Genomic DNA, 14,514 nt, shown 5'->3' on the forward strand with positions numbered 1-14,514 from the left:
TGGGCTGACTTAAATGACCACCAAGCAGGCTCATCTCGATCTGAGGAGGAGCCCACGCGTAAGAAGCCTATTTTGAGTATTGATCGAAGTGCTACAGCAGGCTTTCCACGCACTTGCTGGACGGATTTTCCTAATCTTGACGATTATGGCGTTATATCCGCAGTTGATGCACCAGTAACTGCGGAAGATCGAACTATGACGCGTTCAGCGCAGTCCGCAGCTGAAACTCTCCAAGAGGCCAAGGACGAACTTATGGCGCGCCTGCAAGAAACCTCTCCTGTCCTTACAGAGGGAGAGCATCATTATGATGGTATGGAGCGTAGTGGTGTTGCTGATGATGATTCTCGAAGTCTGGAAGCAGTGGCGGATGGAAGTGTCGAGGAGGAAGAGGACGAGGAAGATGATGACGATGATTACAGAGGTCGCCCTGGGGACCAGCAACGAGGCCTTTTAACTGATATTCCTTTGGTGCTAGGGCCTGCAGAGATTGAGGCACTTCCTATGTTAATCCAAGCTGGTATTGTAGACAGCTTTGGCCCGAAAGGTGGGCCTAAAACAGGGTCAAAAAATATGCAAGCTGTTCGTTGCCATATCTTACTCGCCCAAGAAACTGGAAGAAATCTACTCAGGGAGCTTTTGATATTCATTGCTGCATGGGATCTCCCTGATGACGAACTTTATTTCAAGATGATGGTTCAAATTATGGAGGCTGTGTTAAACAATGGCCTTATGTCGCATGCCTACTCTGATTTCGGCCAGGCTAAGGATATCATATCCCCAGCTCAAGCGGTCGTTATCAAGATCCTTACACATATATTCCGGTCAAAGTATTCGCCACCAAACATTACATCTACGACAGAGACTCCGACTGGGAGAAGCTCTGTAGCTGTTACCAAGGTTGATGTTTTGACGGTGCGTTATATATTCACTATCTTCCGTGGCAACATCATCCCGGAGACATGTGCTTTGATATACCTTCAGGGCCAGATCCGAGCTGGACACGCCCTTCCTGAGGATTTCCCATTGAATTTGTGGGATATGGAACGGGTTTACGAAGGAGTGTACCAATTCCTTGAATTCTTTGCAGTCTTGACAGAGAATACAGAATGGAAGAACCTCCTTGTCCAATGGGAGATTGTGTACGATTTGGTGACGTTGATCAAAGAACTGGAAGCCAGCATTCCTAAAGGTTCTCTCAGCTCTCTAACACAAGCAGCCGCTGCAGCCGCTCCAAGAGCATCCCAGAAAAGTCCATCTAATGAGCCTCCTGCCTCCGAAAATGGCAGTTCTGCTGCTCCAGTAGCTGTTGAACGGCCATATGACCCTAATGACCCTGAGCCTATCGACAATGCCACAGTGGGCGCAGAGTCCAGGGTACCTTCACCACCAATTGGCAACGAAGATCCTGCAGAATTCGAATGGCGGAACCTCAAGAAGCTGGTAATATTAGTCCTCTCCTCTCTTGTCTGGAAGTGTCCGCAGGTACAAAACCAAATTCGAAAATACGGGGGTATCGAGACTATATTATCGTGTACAGCTTTCGATGCACATAACCCGTACATCAAAGAGCATGCGGTTATGTGTTTGAAATTTTTGCTTGAAGGAAACCGGGAGAACCAGAAGTTAGTGGAACAGCTAGAAGCTAGAGAGGTGGTTCAGGATGATTCACGCATACTAGAGAAGAGCGGATATGAAGCTGTTTTGGCTCAAACGGGGAAGCTTACGCTTCGTACAAAAGAGGTCAATGACTCTCCCTCCCCTGCCACAGGTTAATTAGGCTTTATGCAGACTCTGTAGGCCAACTAAAATTGATGTAATGTCATTTTTTTTATGATGATTAGTGAACAAAAGGATAGGAAAGATTTTTGATAAACCCTACACGAATTTCACACCTCCTATGAATCCAAGGGTGACTTTGCATGAGAATTGAAAGGGAAATGATGCCAATGCCTTAATAATTTAAGAGAAATCATTATCAGGCTGGGGCCTATCTGATTGCAAAGATGTTCTTTGCTAGAATGGCTAGTGAGCAGCGTTATAGTCGATTCCTCCTGCATCGAACGCAGGCCTGGAGCTGACATTGGCGACATTCCAAGATAAAATCGGGCAGTGTGTTTCTGCATTCCTCACAGCGATGTCTGCCATCCACCCTAAACCACCTTCCATGGCCACAGTTATGTCGCTCTCGTAAATTACGGATTTGTTGTGCAACTGCCACCTCACGGTTTTCCGTAGTCCTCGGCCGGCGGTCGACGAGTTGATTTGCACGCCGAACCAGCTGATTATCATCCCAAAACTCACAGGCACACTTTTTCCAGTTGACACCACAGAGATAACAGAACTGTGCAGTGCAGGGGCATCTGAGAAAGATAAATTTGTCCGTCAGCAAGGGAAGACTTAGTCAATAGGAATATAAGTTAGGCTCCTCACGTTATATGGTAACATCCGGTGTCTAGTTCGATAATACGCTTGCAAGAGTAGCACCTCTGCCAGCCGGTCGTTTTAGCTAAGGCTAGAACCTGGGAAAGAGCGGTATCTTTAGGGCAATCTCCATCGTGTGCACCAAATTTGCAAATTGTACAGGTGGTGGTGTCGCAGTGCGGACACAAGGCGCGTTCACCCTCAATGTGCTCGGGACGTATGAACTTAGAACATGAGGGCGAAGAACAGTACGTCTTATCTTTCGTGTCGAATTCTATTTTTCTCTCCTTAAAAGAGGCTATGAGGCCTGGCGTTAAAAGACCCCCAACCTGTTCGACTATTATTTGTTGGCGGCAGCATCGTGGAGGGAAGAGAGTCTCATCAGAGAATGACTCGTGGAACAGTCGTTGAAGGCACCTGCGGCAGTATAGATGATTGCAAGGAAGACGCGCTGAGCCTGTTATATCCACCGCTTCACAGCAGATTTCGCATTCGAGGATCTTTTCGGAAGCCTCTTTGTAGAGGCAGATAGGCGAGGATGAAGATGATTGCTCTGCCGCTTTATTTGCTTGTTTTCCAGAGCAAATTGCGAGGACCGGCGCCTGGGGAGGGTTTATCCCTCCTAGACGGCATGCGAGCTGACGGTCTTGGTACGCACGCCTCTCACCTTCTACACAGTTTTGTATTGCCAGTTGGTCATTGCGGGTTGCAGCTGCGATGCTTCTCGTCGCCAACGTGTCCCTTAGTATTTGAGAACGTTGAACAAGCTCGTCATCGTATAGCTCCAACGACAAATCAGTATCAGACACTTCGCCTTCACGACCTTTGCCTTTAGAATGCCCTCTAATCTCTTGTATATCATCAAGCTGAAGCTGAACTATCAGGCTAGCCGTTGCTAGGTCAAGGCCATCGAAATTTGCGTAGGACATCCCGGTATCAAGTGGCTGTTGTTTGAATTTAGAAATTAGAGCTGTAAAAGCGAGTAGTGATATTGGTAGTGGAAGGCTCTGCAACATATTTCACGAGTTATATACTGGAAATGGCGCTCATGTTGACAGACAACCCGGAAACTTCCATCAAGTTGACATGGAAATGGATAACAAAGAAATTAGAGTGAGCAAAAACCTTTAGCATAGTGCATGGCCTCATTATTATGGAAGCCATCAGTTGGCTTAAACAACTATTCAACGGATCACCACATGCCCGTGCTAATGGCTCCAAATGGTATAGCAAAAAGGCGTTCAAGATCCATAGATAAAAAAAGTACACTGGTAACAAAGACAAAAAGTAATCCCATCTTGATATTAAAGGACAGTGATGATATCAAGAAGTACTACCTGAACGTGATTAAAGGTAGGGTATTGGGCAAGATAGGTATAATAGGGAAGAAAAGGGTAAATGAATTTACTCCTGGGGGAAAAGGATTTCCAACTGGAGGCAGATTCGCTAGACTTGAGAGCGATACCCTCTCTGTCTAGAAAGTCTGCACTATTATGCATACATGCCATCCCACTCTTCGTCGTCGTCATCATTAAGCCCACTAGATTTCTTCATAAGTCTTTCCAGCCTTTCTTGTTCTTTCTGACGTTCCTTCTTTCCAAAATCTGTCCTGTCAAGGGGACAAGTTCCCCTTAGCCGTAGCCATGGGCGTACGCACTCCAAGTCGAACAGATGGGACGTGTGGCAGGGAAGCCTGACAACGAGAGGATGTGAGTCCTCAAGAAAGGGGTTGTTGCATATTGGACAACTTTGGGCCTCCTTTAGCTTTGACTTGGGAACACGATCAAGCACTATGCGTTGCGCCATGTAAGTAAGAGTCGACTATGCGAGAGTAGGAATCACATACTATCACAAAATTCCTCTGATACTCCTTCGACTTCCCGTGGAGGAGCTTCTGCCTCTTGCAATAGGGCCCGAATCATCTCTTCTATTAATGGTCCTTGCTCAGCATCGGCCATTTCGGGGTCCCGTCCGTCGTAAACTGGTAGTGGCGCATTATCCCCGCTACGTCTCATAACATCAAATGCCTCCGCAAGCGACCTAAACGCGGCACTTACATCGCCTGGCACCGGAACAGCGTGCGGGCGCGTCCTTTGCTCGCCTTGGTAGGGGCTTATTTCATTCAGCGTGGCGAAGAATGTGGAAAGGTCAGGACGAGCTGAGCGGCGAGAGCCGGGCTGCCGTGAGTTATTTGCGGAGGTATTATTGTCGGTTGTAGAATGCTCGACTATAATAATTATTAGCCACTGATGAACGATAAGCAATGTACTCCAAGCTTGCGGGAGTGATTGAGCTTGGAGTTGGCTGGCATCAACCCCGCGAGGATGCAGGAAGCAAACCAGACCTTCGTAGGTAGCCATTGTGACTGTTAAGTAGAGCTGACAGGTATAAATGCGAAGGAAGTAGCCGATACCGTCCTATCAGGGTGTTGGTTACCGTTAGTTATATGGAGTTCCTATCTTGCTCTACTGTGTACGTTTGATGTCGTCAAAGGTCCAGGCAGGCGTTTCTGGCGTCATCGGCGCTAACTAGCTAGCTCGGCTCAAAATAAGTAACTCTATTTATCTTCCTCAGGGGTAAGAGAGCAAGTTGAATAATAACCCGGAATATAACTAACTAATATTTAGTTAAAAAAACAGTAATTGCTAATCTCATATGTGCAACCTGGAAATCCAAAATTAATAGTTGAAATCCTCATAGACAAGCTTCTTCCCTGTTAGCCAATTGGTAACAGAAGTCTTCAATTCAGTGCCGGCACACAGATACCAGACATCAACATCAGGGACAGTGGACAAGTCTTCACGTTTCAAACGGCGACGCTCAATTGATACCCCCGAAGAAATAACAGAGTCCAGCTTTCTCTTATCTTCTTCAACCATGTCTTGTTCGGGGACCGCCAAAGAGGAAGTAAGGAATAAGGTCGTGACCCCAGGTAACTGGGAAAATTGCTCAAAAACATCATACACTAGACCTATATCTTTTAGTGATACGGACCACAGAACTTTTAGCCTTGGTATGTCAATATAGGTGAGCTGTGCCAGAACGGGGGTAATCCCTATCCCGCCAGCAACAAAAGGGAGAATAGAACTATTCTGATCGACATTGCTGTCCGGGGTAAAGCTCTCAAATCGAAAGTCTCCATCAAATCCGCGAAGTGATAATTCTAGCCCGCTTCTTTCACTTGCTCGGAATAGATGGCTGGTTGCATTTCCCTTTTTCCGAACAGTGATCTCAAACTCGTTTTTGGCAAGGTTGCGCCCCGGATGCGATGAAACCGTAAAGGTGCGGATATAGTCATCGTTGATACTTGTGGGATCATCATCTCTCATGTGGCTGTAACCCATATCTAATTCATCACGGAATGACAGGGTAGCATACTGCCCTGGTATCCATTTAAGAGTGATGGATGGATCCGATGTTTTGAATCGAAATCGATTAATAGTGGGAGTGATGATATCCTTTTTGATTAAAACCACTCTTGTGTCAGGACCTTCTGGTATTCGGTTCCCTGGGGCTGGTTTTTCAGCAGAGAGGTACCGCACTTCTGGGTTGTATGGGGATGGCTCCTTTGGCTCACCAAGGAATGGAAGGCCGTGTTCAACATATCTGGCAGCAATGACAGTGACTTTTACGGCAAGATTTGATCTAGGCAACACTTGGGCTGCGTCACTTCCAACCAAAACCTCTGTTTTCCCAGTAATGTACAGGATATGCCCTAGTTCAAAGTCAGGGAATGCATAACCAGCAAGCGGAGTTGTTTGGAGATTGCCTAATGTCTGATATAAACGGTTTCCAGAGTATTCGGGGTATACCAGAACGGCACCTGTGCTGTCGTTAGATAGTACTCGAGCAAAACCCGGTGGGCCTCCGCGTATATTAGAGTCCATCGAGTCTTTTGCATGGCAGCTGGCCACAAAAAGGGTGTCTGCTCGATTGAGTAGGTCAAGAGCTCCCTGAGGAAGTTGAGACGAATTCGAAATAAGTTTTGGACGAGGAGTTGCTTGTGTTATATGTTTCTTATTTATATACTTGGGACAATTTCCTGGATGACAAGTCAGTAAACCGTATCAAACTACCAGAGGTATATATGTCTCACCTAAACTTTCATCAACCTTCATAACCAGCTGCACTTGAGCTGCTTTCCCTATACTATCATCATTTGTACTTTCACTCCCAGGCTCTTCTGAGGTTTCTTCCATGGAGCCTGCAACCATCCGTCCCATCAACTTGACACGCCTCCTATTCTCCATATCAATCGGCAGTGCGGACATTAGCCTCCCCGGGGATGATTCTTTAACAATCGTACCAGTTAATTCACCCCCAAGCAAAGTTTCCGCGACGGGATCATAGGTCCCATCGATAATATTCCTTATTCCGATGATGGACTGAGCAACCGGACCAACAAATCCGGCCTGACCTCCCCATACCGTACTCCATGGGCGTCCTTGTTTATCCAGCGTTCCAAGTGCAAGCAGAGGACATCGTTGGGCCAGTGAAGCTGCTCCGGGACTAAGGAATGCCGCTGTTGGATTCTCCTCATGTGGAACATGCATGAGCTGGTGCATTTTCTGCTCTCCCTCATGCCATTGTACCTCTCCCGCTAGTACGAATGCCATTACGCTTGTGTACGTTCCTAGATTTAAGAAGCAATGCTGTATATGATGTTAGTGTAGGATAGGTTATGACAAGCTGGTCATATAGCTAAGCGGTGGCGGGTATATATGGAGGTCATTGTAATGAAGTTCTGGGTATTCCGTCGAGGCTGCTTGGCCAGCCAGCTTCTATCCAGTGTAAGTCTGACTATTATAAATCATGCTCGACATCGTCGCGTAGGATGAACATCTGATGATTCCAAACGTTTCATGTCGCATCTTTTATAAAGAGCGAAGTTGCCAAAGATGATTTGTAATACAGCCAGCAAGTTGATCCGTGTCCGGATACGATAGAAGGTCTAAATCTTGCATACTTCCAAGTTCTGTTGTCAATGGTAGTCAATATATGTTATTCATGTATGAGCCTGCTCTACCGCTACCAAGCCTGTTCACGATATATTCGCATATTCGGACATCAAAAAGAATTATCCAGCACTAGCTAGTTAGGGCAGATGGCACTGGACAGGCTTAGAAACCGCCAGGATGGGTGTGTAGGACTATACCTCAGCCTGGCCATCGAACTTTTGCCCTTGACAACCCAGTTCCCCGAAATATCACCATCAGAAGTTGTGTATTACTACAAGCTAAGAGAAAACATACGTAAAGAACAAGCAGTCCGCATCGCCGTCTGGAGGACATCGGAATAGTCAAGAGAGGAGGCATTGCCAGTACGATTGTTAGTACAAGTCTATCACTGGTGTTTTTAACTGTCTAATACTAACGCTTGCTCAACATCATTGCATTTGGTTTTGCCATCGGTGAAATCGAAAATCTGAAGGATTTTCTCAGGAGGATTATATTAGCACATATGGGCTTGGTGAGAAACATACAAGTTCTTCGTTTGACGGGCTGGGGCGTGCCAATCCCATAGTTGCCATGAAAAGCACCATAAGTACAGAGAACTTCAGGCGACGCATTTCAGATTTTGAAGGTTTTTTCAACCGAAATGCTAGGTAAAGTCTTTATTTATGGGTAACGACCGAAGATATAGGCAAAGAGGGCAATAATACTAATGAGACTAGTGCTAATTAACAAAAGTACTGATGGGTATAGGTAGTCTCAGTCAGAAAGGAGACAAGAGGTTTTATAACTCTCTTTATACGACATTTATCACTCATCCTATAGTATCATCATGGGGTATTGATGTTGGTGCTGGCTCAGCACACGTTATCCCGCCTCGGCAGCTACTTCGGGTGTATTATCCCTGGGGTATTAGGAGCTGGTTAGAGAACATGGTGAGGGTTCATGTATGTGTACATGAATGATGTAGTGGATATTTTCTAACGTTGATGTTGTTTTATCACATAAACAAAACCTTCGACATCAAATGTTGGTAGATCAACATTTACACTAACAGAATTGTAATGCCGGGGTTTACCCCTGGGCCCTATTTCAAGTCGGGTAAGGGTTGGAAGGGGCATGATAGCCCGCTTGTAAAAGTACATAACAATAGATGGTAACCTGCCACCTAGAGCTATTGTCCGAATAGCAAGGTAACAAGAAATTTAGATATCAAACCAACTCAAAAGAATTCAATCTCCATATATGCGGCGACGATGAAGTCCGGGAACTACATTATGATACAAATCCAGTAAGACTAAAGGCACTTGAGCGACCTGCAGGCCAAGTTTGTTTTTTTCGCTTTGCGGCGGTGACTTGAGCTTGTTTTTTGACTATAAGTTATGTCAACAGACAGCAGCACACACAGTTGGGTAATAAAGAGGTAGGTGAAAACCCCCCTGATCACAATGGAGGATCAAGGGAAGATGCCAATACGACTCACATTCATCCCAAGTTATGGGTTCCTTGGTGATATCCTTTGCCTCTCGCCAGTTATGCATGCACCATGCAGCAACCATGAAATCCAAATACTCTCTATCAATATCGCGCCAGCACTTCATCAAGTCTAGCTTAGGTGGGGATATCTCGACTTTGTTCTCCATATCCCAGCGCCTCCGTGTCTCCATTGCTATTAACGGACCTTTATTCTTCTCACGCCATTCATAAAAGGAAGAGTCAGTTGTCTCACCGACTTTGCCGGCATTGCCACTCTCTGACCGATCGAGGGTGAAGGATGGTAACCCTTTACCCCAGGCAGTCCACCCGGATCCAACGCCGTAGGAAGACCTACTCATGTGACCCTTTTTGTCCGACAGATATCGTCGGCCATCTATCTCGTAACGAGCATGCCCGATGTGAAGAACAGGGGCATCGCGAAGTGCAAATATATCACGCTTGACCGTCTTTGTAGTTGGTATGCCCTGAGAAGACGACGAGACTGTCCGTTGTTCAATGCGCGTTAACAAGATACCATACTGGCTCATCTCATGGCCATCTAGAGCATGGGTGAGGCTATAGACCGGCTGTCCATCAGGAGAGACAGAAGAGCATATGTGTTTGCCATTTATAGTCAGTGTCACCGCACCGCTTGACCTCTGATGGGATGCAGATGGAGCACCTTCACCCGCCACAGCTTCGTATGCTGGCGGCGAACATGAAGGCACCTCCGGGTTTAGGGGGTATGGGTGGTCAACGCCTGTCATTTGCGACTTCGTGTGCCAGGCTGCGCTCTTCAGAGTCGCTCGACTTGTCTGTTACACTCCTTCGGCTTGTCCAAAGGATGAACTCCAAGAGAAGAAGCGGAAGGCTGAGCCTCAAGCCGTTCTATGACGTCACCGCTGCAATACGATAACTAACGTAACCAGCGAAAGCCATCCATGTTTCCTCTCGCATGGCAGCAGAGACAAGATCCTGGGAAGAAGCAATAATATAATAATAAGTAACGGTGCATCGGATACGGAACCCGGCTGGCTTGATTCTCGACAAAAAGACACCAAGATGCCTTGCTCCCTCGCTTCTTATGTATGGAATACTCCCTAGTTATACGACCCTGCCTATTTGCTTTTGAAGGAACATCACTAACTTGTTCAGTCCTCTCAGGCATCGCGAGGCTCCTTCATCTCAAAGCTGAATCTGGGGTAGCTTTAGGCGCAGAGATGAATCAACGATGCTAGGCTAATAATAGCAACCTGGTCGAGCTTCTCAAGGGCCCAGCGGATTTCCATGGCTTGTCCCTGTTTGCCGGACGAAACGCCTAACTTTTATCGATGCGGGGATTCTGCAATGCCAATTGTTCAATTTACTTCGTATTTTAAGACATTTTTTGTCTGCTTGCTGCAATTGCTAGTTAGTTTGCTAACTAGTTAGTCATATTTTGGTAGCTTCGTGGTGGCTGATTTTGGTATCAAAGATGATCGACGAGCCGAACAAAAAGCCAACATCAACTTCCATCCGACTTTGCCGCAGAAGAAGTCAAGACGCTCTTAGTCTGGTTCTTCCTCCTCTTTTCTGATGTCTTACAAAAGGCTCCACTGGTTCGATTATGGATATCGAATTAGTTCTGCATAGCTGACCTGGTCGCTGCCTTTAGCACCTTACCTACCCGGTTGCATCGGTGTCTTTGTCTGCCTGGGTCTTGGAACATAGCTACCAATCTTCCACTGATAAGCTATGGCTATACCTGGTGGAGATTTGCATATTTCTTTGCAAAACAAACATCTCTGCTCATCATATAGCAAGGCAAGACATACCTCCCAACCGACAAGGAACCATATGCAAGCTACACAGAACAAGGTAGCATCCGATGAATGCTACGCTACTTGTCCACTTCATTTGGCTTAGTTTAAACTGCTTGACCCTGGCGTCAATGTTCTTACAGGTGTTAAGTGGACGAATTACGTTGGATCTGAAACCTTTCCAACAGCTGTGTTCAGCCCAATCCTATTATACGCACGCTTGCGGAGAAGATACAGCTCATAACATTTGCTTCCGGCAGTACGGAGTACTATATACCTATATGTGTTTGTGGGAATATCCTCTGAAGGGAATGATTTGGTCCACGTCTTTCTCCCCTTGACAGAACGCAGGGACTGGCCTGTCAAATCCGTCATGCATATAATGTATCAATTTTCATGCTTTGGGGAGCAAAAGCCATCCCCCCAGAACTAAAACAATGACTAATCTAGGTGTTGGGGATACCATGGTTCGGATGATAGCTTTAGTCCAAGGATGGTTATTTTGATCGCGGGCTCTGCTTCAAACCAATGGTACCGGCGGATCGGTGGCGGTGCGATCCTTTGCGATTGCCATTTGACTTCGTATCGTCCGTAAAATCATTTGAGCTCAAGGAGCAACTAAGACATCAATTGCCTGATACCCGTCTAAAGATGTCCCTCGTCAATGATATAAATATGACGCTCAATTCCCCTTGATCAACCTGATTCTCATCATCAACTTCCACTCCTCAGTTTCATTTCCAGTATCACTTCAAGATATTTTCCAAAGCCATCAACATGCAATTCAAAGCCATTGCCCTCACTGCCATTGCGGCCATCACCCCATTCGCTGCTGCCGTTGGCCATGCCATCGTCGAGAACCATTGTGATAATAACGCCTATCTCTGGTCCGTTGGCAGCGCCGTTGGCGGCCAGAACACCATCACCCCCGGAAACACCTATTCTGAACAGTTCCGCTACGACCCAGTCAGCGGAGGTATTGCTCTTAAGATTACTCGTGTCAAGGACGGTCTCTTCAATGGCTCTCCTCAGACCATCTTTGCATACACTCTGACCGACACCAACACCTTCTATGATCTGTCTGATGTCTTCGGCGATGCCTTCGCCGGCACCAGTGGCCTGCTGGTTTCCACTTCCAACCCCGACTGCCCTGATATCTGGTGGCCAAACGGTGTTCCCCCAGCCGGTCAGAAATTCACCTCTGCCTGCCAGAGAGATGCCGACATCACCCTTACTCTTTGCGCTCAGCCACCAAAATAAGGAGCTGAATCTGTATGTCTTGTTTCTCCAGTTGTTAAGAAAAGCCTGAAACTAACTTTTTTTCAAGTATGAATATAATGATGGACTTGGGATGCGTACTAAAACTACTACTAATCGCTTGATATAATAGTCAGCGTGCTTTATATGCTGTTGTCATATATTAATATTTATGTTGCATGAGCTTCCCAGGCACCATCCTTTTTCGCATTGCCTTAGTATAATCATGAACCGATAATGATATATTATTACCTTTTAAACTGTTTGCACTTCTAAAAAAAGTATTATATTTATAGATTTAATGTGAATTCTAAATTCTAATCGAATATTGTGTTACTTGACGTGTCAAATATAAACTGGCATCTACATTTAAGGGCTTACATTGCTACCCTGTGCTATTCTATATTAGACAGAACAAAGGTGGTGTAGCCTTGAGTGTCATTTAGGATTGGTGTTTCAGGATTGTAAGGGTATTGAGTCCATCCTCCATTACGTATCCAACCGTGATTAGAGGGCTGAAGTGAAGTGTAGTACTATGTCTGCTTTACTATGACAGTTATATAAAGCCATGATATTATTTTGATTGTATGGGGTCTATCTTGTTCGATAGAAGTTTTATTAGCATCACATCAGACATAAAGTAGAAAAAGTGGTAATTCAAAATCCGAACGAGGTCGTTATAGGGGCTAAACATTCAACAATCCTATTTTGTCATTAAGAAAAAGCTTCGAGACATATGCGCATAAGACAGAGGCATAATCCGCCAATGTTGTCTTGAGATGTCTACATGATAACTTCATTTGCGACGTCCTGTAGAGATTTGTTAGCCTAGGATTAGAGATATAATGGGTATTGGAGAAGGGGCTAGAGGGGAACATACGCGCTTAAGCTCTTTGAACGGCAAGCAAACACAGTTCTGGACACGGACTTCATCACCGACACCACATTCCTTACCCAAAATGGTGATGTTTTGAACCTTTACCCCATTCTTGATGATAGTGGTGGAATGGCTTCCGACCGGGGTGGGCGTGCCTTCGACTCGTGCCCAAGCTCCGACGCGGCTGCTCCATCCAATGATGGAGTACAAGATGCATGCATCGTGCTTGATCTCAGCATCTTCGAGAACGATGGACTCCTTGATGCGGACGCCAGGACCTACAACAGCCCGTGCGCCAATGGAGACGTTTGGTCCCAGCTTGGCGGTGGGATCGACAGTGGCGGAGGGGTGAATGTAAACTGGTGGGACGATCGAGGCTGAGGGGGCAGCAAGTTCCTCAGAGCCAGATTGGAAGGCCTTTTGGAGGTAGAGAGCATTGGCAGGCACAGCGGAGCCCGCAGTCTTGATCTGGCGCCAAAAGTCCTTGGTCTCATGGACGAAGAAGCGGTTGCTGTCTGCGAGGTCTGGGAGGATGTCCTGTTCGAGACGTAGGATCTCGGGGGTTTCACTAGACTCATCTTGAGCTATGTACGAGGATTCGAGATTTTCGGATGATGGGTAGGAAAGCAGACGAGGACGGGCAGTACGGCGTTTGATGGCACTTCGGATGGAAGGGAAGATACACTCGGTTGCAAACAGGTAGACACCGCAATTTATCAGGTTGGAGATGTGTGACTCTGGCTTCTCGACGTAGTGGAGGACTCGCTTGGTGTGGGTATCTGAGACAATGCAGCCAAAGTTGGTAGCAGCGTCGTCACTGACACGAGTACCGAGGATGACAGCCTCTGCGTCCTTCTCCTCGAAGAGCTTGAGCATCTCACCCAAGGGGAACGAGCAGCAGACATCTGCATTGAGAACAAAGAAACGCTCCGGACGACCCTTGAGAATAGCATCTCGGAAATGGTAGAGGCCTCCTGCGGTGCCGAGAGCCTGGTACTCCCGGAGATATTGGATGCGGAACTGGGGGAACTCTACGCTGGCGGACTTTATGAAGTCTCGAAATACGGTCTCGTCGTAGTATCCGACAAGGATAACCTCGCGGATGCCTGGAACTTTGGCAACAGCCTTCAGACAGTGTAATAAGATGGGGTGGCCCGCAACTTCGAATAGGGGCTACGGCAATTAGCATCTGGTAAGGGCTGATGCCAATGCTATACGTGGTGGGTAGGTAGGACAACGCACCTTTGGCATATCCAGAGACAGAGGCCTGAATCTAGTCCCTCTGGACGGTCCACCGACCTAGAGCACGCATCACAAAGAACCGTCAGCCATGATCTAAGCATAAGAAAAAGGGGGAGGGGGTTTGTTGTCATCCCTCTCAAGTAAGGATGCGGGCATAGTATATTACCAAGATCACTGCTTTTGTAGATGCCATGGTTGAAGATGCGGAGGGCACTGCAAGCATCCCGTTGCTCTGATTATCACTCAGTATCACTTAATGAACAAGCTATTCTTTTTTCTATCTCTTCAGCTAAAGATACAAAGTGTTGAGCTGGTTGAATTGATATTTTGACTTATCATAAACAAACGAGGAAGCTGAAGAAGCACCAGAAAAAGAAGCTTATCCTCTTTGGGCTTTCCCGGGCCCGTGACATCACGTGGTTTGTTCTTTTCCAAAACATCGAAGCGTGAAAACGACAACATACATAAAACAACATTGATGGAGATGGGG

At 46.5% G+C, this 14,514-nt stretch overlaps 7 protein-coding genes across 7 annotated transcripts in view; 2 read left to right on the top strand and 5 right to left on the bottom strand.

Annotated features, from left to right (window-relative positions):
• MCYG_00513 (conserved hypothetical protein) overlaps nt 1-1,773 on the top strand; it is a gene marked incomplete at both ends in the record, with an annotated part of 2,929 nt that extends 1,156 nt beyond the window's left edge. The window contains one exon of the mRNA XM_002850363.1: nt 90-1,773. Coding sequence (XP_002850409.1) covers nt 90-1,773 — 1,684 coding nt within the window. The remainder of the gene's footprint in view (nt 1-89) is intronic.
• A 249-nt stretch (nt 1,774-2,022) lies between these two features.
• On the bottom strand, nt 2,023-3,437 carry MCYG_00514 (IBR domain-containing protein; the record flags this gene model as incomplete). Its single annotated transcript, XM_002850364.1, has 2 exons — nt 2,023-2,341; nt 2,431-3,437. 2 exons carry the CDS (start codon nt 3,435-3,437, stop codon nt 2,023-2,025), a joined length of 1,326 nt encoding a protein of 441 aa, XP_002850410.1.
• Nucleotides 3,438-3,912: 475 nt separating this feature from the next.
• Nucleotides 3,913-4,781, bottom strand: MCYG_00515 (conserved hypothetical protein; the record flags this gene model as incomplete). Its single annotated transcript, XM_002850365.1, has 2 exons — nt 3,913-4,211; nt 4,268-4,781. 2 exons carry the CDS (start codon nt 4,779-4,781, stop codon nt 3,913-3,915), a joined length of 813 nt encoding a protein of 270 aa, XP_002850411.1.
• A 318-nt stretch (nt 4,782-5,099) lies between these two features.
• On the bottom strand, nt 5,100-7,037 carry MCYG_00516 (oxidoreductase FAD/NAD(P)-binding; the record flags this gene model as incomplete). Its single annotated transcript, XM_002850366.1, has 2 exons — nt 5,100-6,463; nt 6,518-7,037. 2 exons carry the CDS (start codon nt 7,035-7,037, stop codon nt 5,100-5,102), a joined length of 1,884 nt encoding a protein of 627 aa, XP_002850412.1.
• A 1,611-nt stretch (nt 7,038-8,648) lies between these two features.
• Nucleotides 8,649-9,616, bottom strand: MCYG_00517 (conserved hypothetical protein; the record flags this gene model as incomplete). The annotated part of the gene is made up of 2 exons (XM_002850367.1): nt 8,649-8,746; nt 8,857-9,616. The coding sequence occupies 2 exons, from the start codon at nt 9,614-9,616 to the stop codon at nt 8,649-8,651; spliced, it is 858 nt and encodes a 285-aa protein (XP_002850413.1).
• A 1,809-nt stretch (nt 9,617-11,425) lies between these two features.
• Nucleotides 11,426-11,908, top strand: MCYG_00518 (Bys1 family protein; the record flags this gene model as incomplete). Its single annotated transcript, XM_002850368.1, has 1 exon — nt 11,426-11,908. One exon carries the CDS (start codon nt 11,426-11,428, stop codon nt 11,906-11,908), a length of 483 nt encoding a protein of 160 aa, XP_002850414.1.
• Nucleotides 11,909-12,688: 780 nt separating this feature from the next.
• Nucleotides 12,689-14,217, bottom strand: MCYG_00519 (mannose-1-phosphate guanyltransferase; the record flags this gene model as incomplete). The annotated part of the gene is made up of 4 exons (XM_002850369.1): nt 12,689-12,715; nt 12,786-13,955; nt 14,025-14,081; nt 14,191-14,217. The coding sequence occupies 4 exons, from the start codon at nt 14,215-14,217 to the stop codon at nt 12,689-12,691; spliced, it is 1,281 nt and encodes a 426-aa protein (XP_002850415.1).
• Nucleotides 14,218-14,514: the final 297 nt, after the last annotated feature.

This window comes from Microsporum canis, genomic scaffold, assembly GCF_000151145.1.
Source record: "Microsporum canis CBS 113480 supercont1.1 genomic scaffold, whole genome shotgun sequence".
In the NCBI taxonomy this organism is placed as follows: Eukaryota; Fungi; Ascomycota; class Eurotiomycetes; order Onygenales; family Arthrodermataceae; genus Microsporum; species Microsporum canis.